General features: G+C 48.3%; 1 protein-coding gene and 1 long non-coding RNA gene across 6 annotated transcripts in view; one reads left to right on the forward strand and one right to left on the reverse strand.

Annotated features, from left to right (window-relative positions):
- Nucleotides 1-14,512, reverse strand: part of CIITA (class II major histocompatibility complex transactivator) — a 44,258-nt gene that overhangs the window by 28,324 nt on the left and 1,422 nt on the right. For 2 of the 5 annotated variants that reach the window (XM_081169398.1, XM_081169397.1), the window contains exons 2-5: nucleotides 2,922-3,023; nucleotides 977-1,087; nucleotides 345-404; nucleotides 113-169 (exon numbers count right to left, since the gene is read on the reverse strand). In XM_081169398.1, the coding sequence (XP_081025524.1) occupies nucleotides 113-169; nucleotides 345-404; nucleotides 977-1,087; nucleotides 2,922-3,023 (330 nt within the window). Of the gene's footprint in view, nucleotides 1-112; nucleotides 170-344; nucleotides 405-976; nucleotides 1,088-2,921; nucleotides 3,024-10,638; nucleotides 10,783-11,060; nucleotides 11,311-14,512 lie in introns of those variants that run through there. The other 3 variants (XM_081169401.1, XM_081169400.1, XM_081169399.1) reach the window with 3 other exon arrangements.
- Nucleotides 1-14,512, forward strand: part of LOC308573154 — a 285,151-nt gene that overhangs the window by 1,787 nt on the left and 268,852 nt on the right. The window lies entirely within an intron of this gene.

Consider the following 14,512-nt stretch of genomic DNA (forward strand, 5'->3'; position numbering starts at 1 on the left):
TGCATAAGGCTGGTTATAAATGCCTAAAATAAAAGCCTAAAATAAACAAGGAACTGCAAGATATTCCGCCCTCGGCTGCCGCGCGAACCCCACCGATTCACCTCCTGCTCACCCCGTTTCTTGGCCTCCCCTGGGGTTTCAGCCGCTGCCTCATCTAGAACCAGGTTTCCTGTTTGGTTTGAAATAAGAAAGGGAAGAACAGGCTGTTTATTCATGATTAGACAAGGCCACATCAAGACCTTTAGAGGCTGTACCTACTGAAGTCTGTTGTGAGATAGACTGCCATGAGGGCATCTCAAATGCATCGTTCTTCTGGAAGGGGTTGGGGCACACAAGAATCTTACCGAACAGATCTTCCTCAGGTTTTTCTTCCTGGTCTTTTAGCACGTATTCAGCCAAGGAAGCTAAATTGTTTTTTTTTTTAAAAAAAGAAAAAGAATACAAAGTGAGAAGCTGTACAGGTGAATTCTTCTACAAATAAAAGCTCAAACCTTCCCCGCAGATGTAGGGAACCTCTGGGTGCTGCGCATGACCTTCTGGCTTGCCCTCTTTATAAAGACTTGACAAAGGAGTTCATCACCCCTCTTTTATTGTCTGTTCCGGTTCGCCCAGCCACTGCCACAGTGCCCTTTCTCTTGGCAGATCAAGATGAGCAGGCGACAGCAAAGGTTGCAAGCTTTTTAGCTGGGGCAATTAGAATAAGATCCACTATTTGACTATTGATTCAAAACCCTAAAATGTATTTTATATAATCGACTTTTTATTTTTATTCTTTGTATATCGTATTGTTGTTTTATTGCTGTGGCCAATGGCTGATGCAAATAAAGATTCATTCATTCATTATTCGTTCATTCATTGTGATTTTATGTTGTGAACCACCCTGAGACTTGAGGGTATAGGGCGGTATACAAATTTAACAATATTTAACAAACAAAGAAACAAGCTCCTCTCCAACCTCGACATTCCAGCTTCCTACCTATTTTATCATAGGCCTCTCTAGTGTCCGCACACAGGCAGACTTGCTCTCCACTCTCATTACTCTCCACTGTGTAAAAGACATCCGGGTTGTTTTCCTGATCGTCAGGTTCTAGAGTTAAAAAAATAGAACGAAAGAGGCATTAGTAGTGCACAAAAACATCTATGCAACTTTTATCTTACTACACAAAGCATCAACCGCAGAAACACCTTAGATACCTGCAAAACCCATAGAAATCAGAAACTTTTCTGGCTCCCAGGACCAGATCTTTATCTGGCAACACTCTGTGGGTCAGGATGGAAAGGTGGGTGGGGCAACTCACCTGCCAATCACAGACACCACTAGAACATCACACTATTGACAGGTGGGCTGTTTCACACGCAGGGGCAAATTTCACCTAATAGGCACACTTTGGTATGTAATTTCCCTGAATATACACATTTCTGCAAAGGATTTTCTCCTGATATAATGCATTTCTGTATGAAACTTTCATTAGTATATGTATTGTCGCACACACCATACCCTTGTATATGCATTTTAATACATATTTCTTGGCTGGAGAACTGCATTGCAAAATTCAGAGAAGTTAAAGTTTCAAAGGCTGGATGTGTTTCAGTTTTTAGAACATCTTGGAAAATGCAAATTAGGTCGGGAACCGAATTTCTCATCCATCCCTGCTGGCAGAGTACCTGCTTAACCCCCACTGTTTTCCTGACCCATTGCTGCTTTGGGGGGGGCATTTAGGAAAACGGGTCAAGGCAGAGGTTTAAATACACCTTCCTTCAACACCCCTCTTCCATCCAGTTCCTACCATTGCTCTCGTAATTTCGCTTTAAAGTCTTTGTTGTTGTTTGCTTGTTCCTTTCTTTTTTTACAAGAAGCCAGTTGGAAAAACCAGCTCAAAAATATCTGATTTGGCCAGAGGTTGCCCTCAGAGAATACTTTGGATTTCTGGCTCCCAGAAAGTACTGTACTTTTCCGTGTACAGTGGTACCTCAGGCTACATATCCTTCAGGTTAAAGACTCTACTAGCGCAGAAATAGTACCTCGGGTTAAGAACTTTGCTTCAGGATGAGAACAGAAATCATGCAGCGGCAGCGGGAGGCCCCATTAGTTAAAGTGGTGCTTCAGGTTAAGAACAGTTTCAGGTTAAGAACGGACCTCCAGAATGAATTAAGTTCTTAACCCGAGGTACCACTGTATAAGACGAGGTTTTTCCCTGCAAAAATAATGTTTAAAAATTGGAGTTGTCTTATACGTGGCTAGTTCAGTGTGGTGATGGGTGATTGGTTGCTGCCACGAGTAGGAGATTGTCAGCCGCTATTGTTCTGGTGATTGGTGGCTGCGGCAAGGGCTGTTGTTGATTGGCTGTCGTTGCGGCAACTGGGTGGGCGATTGGCGGCTGCTGGCGTTGAGCGGGCAGGCGATTTTTGGCCTCTGCGATGTGTGTTATTGTCAGCATTGGCCAGACGAGTGAGAGATTCCCCTCCCCAAAAAAGCTGAACAACTCTGGACAATCTCCCCCCATTTTCTTAATTTTGAGTCGGGGCGTCTTATACTCAGGGGCGTGTTATACACGGGAAAGTACGGTACTTCCTGTGCCGCCCTTCCTCAGCCATTGACCAGTCCAAAATAGAGGATGAAGAAGACTGGTCAGTGCAGGGGGACTGTGAAAGCAAGGATGAGTATTTATGTGGGCAGCAGCTGCAATGTACCCCAAACCAGCCAACCTGGCTATATTTCCTAGATGCAGACAGGCAGAACTGCCCTGGAAAGGTCTCTTCCATTGTTTCTGCGTTCTCATCTTGTCCCCTTGGTTATCTGACTCTTGACGTGTCTTTTGCAGCTTTCACAATACAAAAAATTATGGGGTGGCAGGCAGATGAGAAAACAAAACAAGCAAGGGATTATTCTTCACGACGCCCGGGGGGGGGGGGACACTCACCTGTTTCCACCACCTCCTTATACAGAACCGGTATGTCGACGTCACTGAACAGTAGGTCCAGGTAGCTCTTCCCAGTCAGGACTCCTGGGTCCATGGTGTCACCTGAAAGCATCGCCACCATCATCAGTAAAACGGAAGATGTATGATTCAGCCGCTTCTGGCATCTGCCTGGCTCACAGGTCCCCTTCCGCTCTACACGCTTCCGAATTCCCGCACCCGTCCACACACACACACACACACACACACACACACACACACACCGACCTTTGCTTAATAAAACTTGTTTCATTTCCTCTATATTAGTGCTGAAACCAGTTAGGACTTGCTCTGTTTAGCTCGTGTTTTTCTCACGCCTCAAAAAATGCCCACCTCTGGGGTGGGGTTTTTTTCCTAGCACGGGTCAAAATTGTACAAAAAGGTGTGAATTTGTGTGCATTTTTAAAACGCAGGTGCTGATTTGCCTCAGTGCTCAGTGTTTTAAAGGGAAGTGCCCCCCAGTGCTCAAAAACAGGAAATACACACACACACACACATATATATGTATATATATACACACACACAGTACAGTGGTACCTCGGGTTACATACGCTTCAGGTTACATACGCTTCATTGTGCTCTGGTGGTGCAGCAGCAGCAGGAGGCCCCATTAGCTAAAGTGGTGCTTCAGGTTAAGAACAGTTTCAGGTTAAGTACAGACCTCCGGAATGAATTAAGTACTTAACCAGAGGTACCACTGTGTGTGTGTGTGTGTGTGTGTGTGTGTGTGTGTGTGTGTTAAATGCTTGCAACTTGGTCTGATTGGCATGGATAATTTAATAGATAACCTTCATCCGGAGAGAAATCTGCATGGTTCTCCTGCCCCCTTTCACCTCATGGCAACCCTGTGAGGTAGTTTTATCTGACAATGAGAGTGTCTGGGCTCAGTGTCAGCCAACAATGTTCATGGCTGAGGGGGAATTTGAACCTGCAGCTCTCCAGCACTCTGACCACTGCACTGCACTACCTCAGCAATAATCTGTCACAACATCACATTCCCAGCAGGATCCCTGATTGGTTGGGATCCAACAATGAATGAGTCTTTCCAAGTTAAATTTCTTTTAAAAACAAAGAAATATGGCAATCTCTCTTGCTCTCCAATTAAAAGCTCATACCCTCCAACATTTCTCCGATGAAAATAGGGATGTCCCATTCCATAATGGTAATTTTACTATTTATAGCCGCCCCCCACATCTTATTGGGGTTGCCCCAGCCACTCTGGGCAGCTTCCAACATATATAAAAACATAATAAAACATTAAACATAGAAACCTTCCCTATACAGGATTGCCTTCAATAGGCGTGGGAGACAGATAACGCCATACCCTCCAACATTTCTCCGATGAAAATAGGGACGTCCTAAGGAAAAGTGGGACATTCCAGGATTTAATCAGAAACTGGGACAGCTTCTCTAAATAATAATAATATTTTTTTATTTATACCCCGCCCTTCCTGGTTCAAAAACCAGGCTCAGGGTGGCTAACAACAAATTTAAAACACTTAATTATAAAAGCAGCATAAAATACAGTATAAAAACATGAATAACAATAAAATTCTGAAATCAATTAAGGGGAAATAAGTATTAGATAATCCCCAGGGCTAGCTGGCTGAATTGGTCCTACTTGGGCCAGCGAGGAGACCGGGGAGAATTAGCCGTGGGGTCTCAGAGCGGGTGATCTTCATAAAAGGGGAAGGGGAGGGAAGGGAAGGGAAATAAAAGATCAGGCTGAGTGATGTCCCTGGAAAACAGGGACACTTGGAGGGTCTGAAAGCTGGCTTTGCATTTAACTGTCAAGCGGTCGAGGTGCAAACAGCAGCCAACTAGCCTTGAAGCCCTGGCAGTTTGCGAATCGGTCTTGAGTAAAACTGGCGCATTAGCTAGCTTCACGTTTTGCTTTTCAGAAGGTGCTCTTTTAATCCTAAATTGTAGGAGGACGCTGAAAACATTAGAGCGGAGGTGGCGCCCTTTGCCTCCTGACCACGCCCTGGTTGTGGTCACAACATGTGAAACGCCTCTCTGCTTTGGCGGCATCTGGCAGGCCGCTGTGGGGGAAGAGAATGCCAGACTAGACGGAAGCCACTTTGACGGTCCCCCTCCCTCCTTGGACATTTTCCTTCTCCCAGCCCATAGACAAACTGCTGCTGTTAACAGGAACAACTTTCTGCGTTTCGATTTGAGTATTGTTTTGGTAGCGTAGCTTGCATGGCAGTTGGCTCCGAATAAGACAAGAAAGTAACTCCTGCTGGAGAATCAGCCCCTAAGCAGCTTCTTGGATCCAAGTGCGGGACTTAGCACTGGTATAACAGGAAGCAGGATGCTAAATGAGCTCAAAGTCCCCTCTTCCTTTGCAGGTGGGTATGGAAGACTCCCTGGTCCTGAATGGGGTAACTGTGCCCCTGAAGGACCAGGTATGCAGCCTGGGAGTCATTTTGGACTCACAGCTGTCCATGGAGGCGCAGGCCAATTCTGTGACCAGGTGTCTACCAGCTGCATCTGGTACGCAGGATGAGACCCTACCTGCCCGCAGACTGTCTCGCCAGAGTGGTGCATGCTCTGGTTATCTCCCACTTGGACTACTGCAATGCGCTCTATGTGGGGTTACCATTGAAGGTGACCTGGAAACTACAACTAATCCAGAATGCGGCAGCTAAACTGGTGACTGGGAGTGGCTGCCAAGACCACATAACACCATCCTATCTATCTATCTATTTTTTTTCTGGGGTATGCATACCCCTAAACATTTTGTGAATCTAAGTTTGGCCTCATTGAGGGGCAGTATTTCAATATGAGTAAGAAAATGAGTGTACCCCTAAACATTTTTTAAGGAAAAAAGCACTGTGTGTATGTGTATATGTATATACATATACATATACATTGTTGTTGTTGTTTAATCATTTAGTCATGTCCGACTCTTCGTGACCCCATGGACCAGAGCACGCCAGGCACTCCTGTCTTCCACTGCCTCCTGCAGTTTGGTCAAACTCATGCTGCTGGTTTCGAGAACACTGTCCAACCATGTCGTCCCCTTCTCCTTGTGCCTTCAATCTTTCCCTAAATCTACACACACACACACGAGGCAACCATCAATATTCCACAACCCCACCCCACTCAGAAGCACAAAACACCTATTTAATTATATTTAACTTCTAAGTCATTTCAGTTTTTCAATGAAGGTACTGTTCCACAAACGGCGTTTGTGTCCTCGGAGGCCCATGACCATGTTCTATCAGTGCTGTGCATGCAGTAAGACCCTGCCAGGTTGAGGGGAGAGCAGTGGTTTCCTTGTGTCTCGGACACGGGTTTCCTGGTCCACTGGCCCAAAGAGGAGGGTCTGTGCAGATGGTTTGGTGCAGGAGCGCCAAAGAAGGATGTCAAAAACAGCAGAGCGGTCCGTTAGAAGAAGGTGAGAACTTAAAAGGGGGCTTGCAGAACCTTGCTGCTGTTAGAGACTAGGGATGGATGCCAAAACAGCAAGCCTTTATTGTGACTTCTCTGCGCCTTAGCAAGCGTCTCAACGCATTACTCATACAGGAACTGGCATATGTCTTTTTGGCCAGAACCTCCCATTGGTCCACCTGGCCGATGCAGGTGGCAGGCATCCAAGTCTTACAGATACAGTAGCTCCCTTCCCTAGGCCAATAGGCCAAGCATCCCACGCTCACAGATGCTTAGCACAGCATCAAAGCAAGCCAATTAGCTGATAACAAAGCAAGAAGGTAAACATAGACAAGCTCATTCTTGCAGCAGAGAAGAGTTAGTCCAAGGGTTAGCTTGACTACCAAAAAAGTCAATTAGCAGCAATAAAATTATGATGGAAAGTGCAAGATAAGAACCCTGAACTGCCAATGGCACTATCATATCACTGAGATGCAGGCAGAAGGCAAAGCCGCCCTGGGTGGGAAGAAAGGGGGAGCAGAGCAGAAGGCAAGAAGCCTTGATTTTTAAAAAATACAGTGCTACCTCGGGTTAAGTACTTAATTTGTTCCGGAGGTCGATTCTTAACCTGAAACTGTTCTTAACCTGAAGGACCACTTTAGCTAATGGGGCCTCCTGCTGCCACTGCACTGCCGGAGCATGATTTCTGTTCTCATCCTGAAGCAAAGTTCTTAACCCGAGGTAATATTTCTAGGTTAGCGGAGTTTGTAACCTGAAGAGTATGTAACCTGAAGCATATGTAACCCGAGGTACCACTGTAAACAACAACAAGATTGCCCCTTTCTGTGGCTAATTTATACCTTGGTGTGTGGTTTTTGTAAAGCTACTGAAGAACAAAATAAAACCAGGATTAAAGGGAGCACATTAAACCACAGATCTCAGCTTACATGGAAAGAGCAGAAGGGGTGTGTGCAACCCCCCCCCCACCGTTTTGATGTCTCCTCTGATTTGAAATGTATCTGTATTCAGTCGCATTCTGAATGCTGGAGAGATCTAACTGGGACATTTTGCAGTTCAACTAGTGCATGGGTAGGCAACCTAAGGCCCGGGGGCCGAATCCGGCCCAGTCGCCTTCTCAGTCCGGCCCGTGGATGGTCCCTGAATCAGCGTGTTTTGACATGAGTAGAATGTGTCGTTTAATTTAAAATGCATCTCTGGGTTATTTGTGGGGTCTGCCTGGTGTTTTTACATGATTAGAATGTGTGCCCGACTGCCACTGCCCAGAGCCCTTGTGATGGCCTGGGACTTGGGCTCGGACTCAGAACCAGAGGAGTCTTAGTCCGCACCGGATCCTTTGCCTCAGGCATCATCTGAACCAAGTCTGAGGCCTGATTCTGAAGAGCCCCAGTCTGCAGAGGTTTCCCAGCAACAAGCACCAGCTGGGCCGAGTCAGGGGCCTGAGCCTGCCCTGGCTCCAGATGTGGGGATTACCTTGTTGACTTCAGCTGGGCAATCACTTACAGCTGCTCCACTACCGGTTGGGTCAGGGGAGGCTGAGGCAGACCCTGGGTCTAGTAACCCACCGATATCTCCCGAGCTGCGGAGACTCAGGTCTGAGAGAAGGAGAGACCTGAGTACTCGCAGGAGGAGTGTTTGCCTTTGGGCGAAACAGGGAGGTGAGTCGCCGGGGGATCAAGACCGGCAGCTACCCTGACAAAGATAAAAGGCTGTCAGACCTCGCCCCAGGTTGCGGGAGCAACATTGCTGTATGCCAGAGATCCTGTACCTGTCCTTGCCTGGTTTCCTGCCTCGTGTCCTGCCTTGGCCCTGTCGGACTGACTCCTAGCGGAACCTTTGGGTTCTGGACCGGTCCTGGACCGCGTTTCATGGGTTGCCCCTGGGCCCAGCATAGCCCTGGCTGGGGGAAGAGGATGAGGAAGGAGGTGGGGGAAAGCATCTGCAGCGGCGCACGCGCGGTGGAGCTGGACGGGCGGCTGCTGCAGTGCTCCTGCAGGAAGAAGCGGGCCACAGGGCGGCTCTTGCGAAGAAGGACAAGGGGCGGCAGCGGGGGGCGTCACCACCCCTCGCAGCTGTGGCAGTGCCTTAGGCCAAGCCCAACAGATGGACATAACCTCTCCCCTGGCACCAGGGATGTCAGCTCCGCCGGCCACGCGCATGCTCCTTTCCCGCCCAGGGAACCCGCCACCCACCACAGTGCGGGCTTCCCTCCCTCCAGGACACCCTAAATTTGGGGGCTCTGGGAGGATCTTTGCACCCCGGCGCCACATATGCTAAAGACGACCCTGAGCGGAAACCTGCCTTCAAATGCAAAATGAATCCAATGTCCTTCCCATCCCAAAGGCTGGACCTCTCCACTGTAAACTGGGCACCACACACTGAGAAAGTGGGCTTAGAATCCCCCTTGCATGCTCTTTTTTATGCCCCCCCTTTTTAAAAGAAAATTGAATACCTGGGGTTTTGGTGGTGGACCCCTGGGATGTGCTCACCCCAATTCCCCCCCCGCCCCACTGTTTGCTTTCAGCCCATATTGTTGCCCCACTCCCCAAACCCCACAACAGGCAACAAACCCAATCAAACCCAACTTTTCCTTATCAGCAGGGCGCCAGTAGCTCTGAATGCCATTTTGCTGAATCATAAGAGCACCTGAAGCTTTGTTATGGCGGTTAATGACTCATTGGCTCACCGCCGGGGGGGGGGGGGAGAGGGAAACACAACAAAGGACTGGCCTCGGTTAGTGCAACATCAATAGGCATGATGGTACTCATATTGGTGGGTGCCTTAAGGAAACCCACAACAACTCTCTGACTCCCCATAAAAAGGTAAAGGGACCCCTGAATATTAGGTCCAGTCATGGACGACTCTGGGGTTGCAGCGCTCATCTCGCTTTATTGGCCGAGGGAGCCGGCGTACAGCTTCCGGGTCTTGTGGCCAGCATGACTAAGCCGCTTCTGGCGAACCAGAGCAGCGCACGGAAACGCCGTTTACCTTCCCGCCGGAGCGGTACCTATTTATCTACTTGCACTTTGACGTGCTTTCGAACTGCTAGGTTGGCAGGAGCTGGGACCGAGCAATGGGAGCTCACTCCGTCGCAGGGATTCGAACCGCCAACCTTCTGATCAGCAAGTCCTAGGCTCAGTGGTTTAACCCACAGCACCACCCGCATCCCTATGACTCCCCATACATTTAGCCAAATCATATCCCTACTCACAACCTTTGGGAAACAGGAACTGAGGGTTCCCATAGGTGAAGGGGATAAGCATGGAGCCAGAAATTTAAGAGGAGGGAGCTGAGCTCTAGGTCATGTTAGCACACTCTTGATCCTCGCCCTACTCAGAGAAGAACATATCACAGACACCTGAAAATCAGCAGGGAGCGTTCCAGATAGATGCTCATTCTGCTCCCTCCACCCGTGCAAGATTTACACAGTGTTTGCACAATGCCGTTGGCATGAAAATGCCCTCCTCTATTTCCCTTCCCTCTGATATACTGGATTTAACCCTTTCCCCCAGGGTGAACCTGATAAACAGGCCCAGCACCAGCAAGTCTGCCAGATCGAGCAGCAGCTGAGGGTCCAGGGAGAGGGGGGAATGGGAGCCCCTTCACCAGCCCCACTCATTGGTGGCGCCCTTCATCCTCCCGCTGGGTCTCTAGATGCAAGCAGAGCACTTCTACCCATCCATAGTTGAAGTATGTCTGGGGCCCCAGTGGCGGGCACAGAGCAATGCTGCCCCTAGTGGTGGCAGCAGAGGAAACAAGTGGCGCTCACGGCTGCTGCGGTCAGACCAAGTCCTGACCTGGCCAGAGGGCACATGTGTGTGAGTCCCACTGTTGGCATCATGCCAAGCTCCCCGAGCTCCCAAAGGCTGGCGCAGGCCTTGCCAACGAGCTTACCAAAAGAACCCCACCCAGTTGCCAACGCCTCATTTGCAGTATCTGAGCAACAGTACTGTAGCACTGAGCCCCTACCTAGAGGCCCAGAACAAAGACAAATCTAGCAAAACACATAAGGCAACCATGCCTCTGAGGGCAAAAAAAACCCGGGTGCAAAATAAAGAGAGCAATTTCCCAGGTGAGGACAAGAAAGCAAAGTAAGAGCTGGTTGGATTTGCTGTGGCTCAAATAGACTTTCCCAGAGGAGGCAACGAAAAACAAACCAACCCCCAAACCGTGGAAAGCACTGCCCAGACCCAAAGATTTTCCAGTAGGCAAAGCAGGGAACAGGAGGAGAAAAGGAGGCGAGAAAGAAGGCCATGTGGAGAGGATGAGAAAGAGGAGGAAAACTGACCTTGGAGAAGCTGTCTGTCAAATGGTCCCATTCCGAAAATCTGCAAGGTGCAGGTTTTACAACTGAGATGCTCAAGAAGCAGCTCAGTCGTGTAACAGAAGAGGAACTAATTAAAGTGATCTCTCTGATCCCTCTTCCTCCCTCTCTCTCTCTGCACAACCCAGAAGTGGGGAGTTTGGGACTGGCCATCACAATACTGGGGAAATCCCGGAAAGGGGACAAAATAGGAAATCCCCTTTTATTCTGGCACCACCGGTCAAGAGCAGGAAACATCCTCCTCCCTGCTGCACACATTAACTGTGCCACCTGTTGCACAACTCTGAAGGCAGCCCCATTTAGTTTCCTAATCTGCCTCGCTGCAAAAGAAATAAACAAACCCACAGTCCTTCCCGCAAGGAGACCTTGCAAAGCCAGAAACTTACCAGACGCTGGGAGAGCCCTCCGCTCCGCTCTTCCCCCTTGAATGTCAAGACAGCACACGAAACCTCAGCCTCAGTCCCACCCCAGGAATAAAAAGAGACCACCACATGAGACCTTCTGTTTACCGTCCATGCAACATGCAGCTCATGAGAGCAGAAGTGAAAGTAGGCAAGAGTGTGCTTTATTTTCACTTTCGGTCCTATTTTTTTGCTTGTGATCCAAATTTATCTTGCATACTTTGTTCAGGAAGCCTGCGGTACACTCCCACATTAACTCCAACAGAATGACTAATTGCTGCATACCACCCCTACCTCCAAGTGATGTAATAATAATAATAAGAATAATAATAATAAATCTTATTCTTTATGTACCACCCATCTGACTGGTTTTCCCCAGTCACTCTGGGCAGCTTCCAGCAAACTAAAACACAATAAGACATCAAACATTCAAAACTTCCGTAAACAGGGCTGCCTTCAGATGCCTTCTAAAAGTCAGAAACTTCTTTTATCTCCTTGAAATCTGATGGGAGGGCATTCCACAGGGCGGGCGCCACTACCGAGAAGGTCCTCTGCCTGGTTCCCTGTAACCTCACTTCTCGCAGTGAGGGAACTGCCAGAAGGCCCTCGGAGCTGGACCTCAGTGTCTGGGCTAAACAATGGGGGTGGAGACGCTCTTTCAGATATACAGGACTGAGGCCGTTTAGAGCTTTAAAGGTCAGCACCAACACTTTGAATTGTGCTCGGAAACGTGCTGGGAGCCAATGTAGGTCTTTCAGGATCGGTGTGATATTGTCCCGGTGGCCACTCTCAGTCACTAGTCTGGCTGCTGCATTCTGGATTAGTTGCAGTTTCCGAGTCAAAGGTAGAGTGCGTTGCAGTAGTCCAAGCAGGAGATAACCAGAGCATGCACCACTCTGGCGAGACAGTGCGCAGGCAGGTAGGGTCTCAGCCTGCATACCAGATGGAGCTGGTAGACAGCCACCTTGGAAGCAGAATTAACCTGCGACTCCATGGACAGCTGTGAGTCCAAAATGACTCCAAGGTTGTGCACTTGTTCCTTTAGGGGCACAGTTACCTCATTCAGGAGCAGGAATGTCCCACACCTGCCTGCCAGGGTTCGTGTTTCCATTTGGGAATGAGGCACAGCGGAGCCTGTGATGTCCTTAGGATATTTGGCTTATTTACACATCTATTTGCAACCTGAGCCTACGATGGAGGGTTTCCATAGCATTCTGAACACCGCAATACGGTTTTGTTTCTCCCAAAGCCACAGGCTTTGAATCAAAGCAGAAAGCAAACATTGCCTCTGAGTCTCTGCTCGACTCTCTCTCCAGCTTGCTGCTTCACTTCTGAGTCACACTGACCCCTCTAAAACTCCCTATTCTAAACTCTGGCTTTATTTCTCGAGGAGGGGGGCCCTACCCATTTGCAGTCTTGCACCATGCCCCTTAGTCCTCCTTAATGGCCCATGATTTCTATGGGACCCTTTATGTACGTGGCCTCCATGACTCTTTCTGTCGGGCCATATTGGACCAGCACGAGTGGCCGGGCCTGGTGAACTTTTAATTCCCTACCCCTACGGTTATGATTCGCGGGTTCCCACTTAATTTTATTTTGATTTTAAATGTGAATCAAATTGTATTTTAAACTAATTGTTTGATTTTGTGTTGTGTATAAATAAAAATTATTATTATTATTATTATTATTATTATTATTATTATTATTATTATTAATCGCCCTGCCAATCACCCTCAGGCTATCCTGGCTAGTCCAAGAATGAGAAGCTTTGATTAATTTCTAACACTACCTGGTTCTAGAGATGAGGTGGGTCTGGTATCCAGCTTAACACCCAACGCAGAACGTTATTTTTGTGGTTTGCTGCAAGTGGCACCCGCGCTGTGGAACACCCTCCCTTCAGATGTGAAGGAAATAAGCAGTTATCTTATCTTTAAAAGACATCTGAAGGCAGCCCTGTTTAGGGAAGTTTTTAATATTTAATTATGTATTGTTTTTAACACTCGATTGGGAGCCGCCCAGAGTGGCTGGGGAAACTTGGCCAGATGGGCGGGGTATAAATAATAAATTATTATTATTATTATTACGGTACTCAGAAGCAGTGGCGTAGCGTGGGGGGTGCAGGGGGGGCCGGCTGCACCGGGCGCAACATCTGGGGGTTAGGGTTAGGGGGCGCAAATCCACAGGTTAGGGGGCGCAAATTACTTGCCTTGCCCCGGGTGCTGACAACCCACGCTACGCCACTGCTCAGAAGCATTGCTGCCTGCAGCTGTGGATCTGAAGCATAGCCATCATGACTAGTAGCCACCAATAGCACTCTCCTCCATGAATCTTATTCTCCAGGCTCTGGCCATGGAGGTCCTAATGTCCCCACTGTGGAAGGACGTGTGGGTCCAGAATTGGTCTCCATGGTCCTTACGGACTCATTATTAAAACCGTGTTTATGGAAGACAATCTTACTCGGCTGTGAGGGATCGCCAAAGAAGAAGAAGGTGGTCTAGGACATGGGTGGGCAAACTAAGGCTTGGGGGCCAGATCCGGCCCAATCGCCTTCTCAATCCAGCCTGCAGACGGTCTGGGAATCAGCGTGTTTTTACATGAGTAGAATGTGTCCTTTTATTTAAAATGCATCTCTAGGTTAATTGTGGGGCCTGCCTGGTGTTTTTACATGAGTAGAATGTGTCCTTTTATTTAAAATGCATCTCTGGGTTATTTGTGGGGCATAGGAATTTGTTCATTCCCCCCAATATAGTCCAGCCCCCACAAGGTCCGAGGGACAGTGGACTGGCCCCCTGCTGAAAAGGTTTGCTGACCCCTGGTCTAGGAGGTTCCTCTGGGAGTTATAGCTCAATTGCCTCAGGCACAACATCTTCCCATCTTCTGCAGCCACCTCTGAGCCCTGACCCGGACATGGTTTCATATCTGACGCCCCTGAAGCACCCAACTCTGTGCCCAGATCACTGCTGGCTAAAGGGGTCATGCCTGCAAGGGATGGGGAAGTGATCTGATTCAGTTTGGATCTGAAGGCAAACTGCCCCTAATCTTCGCTTTCTAAAACAATACAGGAACCAAAACACAGCCCAACCCCCGGCATCCGGACTTCTCCAAATGCCGCAGTGCCAAACAAGCTCAAAGGAAATGCACGTGATGCTCAGGTAAAATGCGTACAAAACACATCTATTTGTGAAAAGCGAGAGAAGATTGCTTTGCAAAAATGTGGGAGGTGCAGGCGAAATCTGAACACAGACTTGCGTGGATCAGGAGGGATCCGTTGATGAATTTTCAAGAGAACTTTAAAAATCAGTAAATCGTAACCTGATGCGGAAATGGAGAGAACTGAATTTAGGATTGGGAAAAGGAGAAACTGAGGGAAATTGATAGATTCACCCGCCCCTATTGCCTTCTCCATTTGCTCTCCATGTGCTAAACATTGATGTGCA

This window comes from Podarcis bocagei, assembly GCF_964188305.1.
Source record: "Podarcis bocagei genome assembly, chromosome: 14".
Lineage (NCBI taxonomy): Eukaryota > Metazoa > Chordata > Lepidosauria > Squamata > Lacertidae > Podarcis > Podarcis bocagei.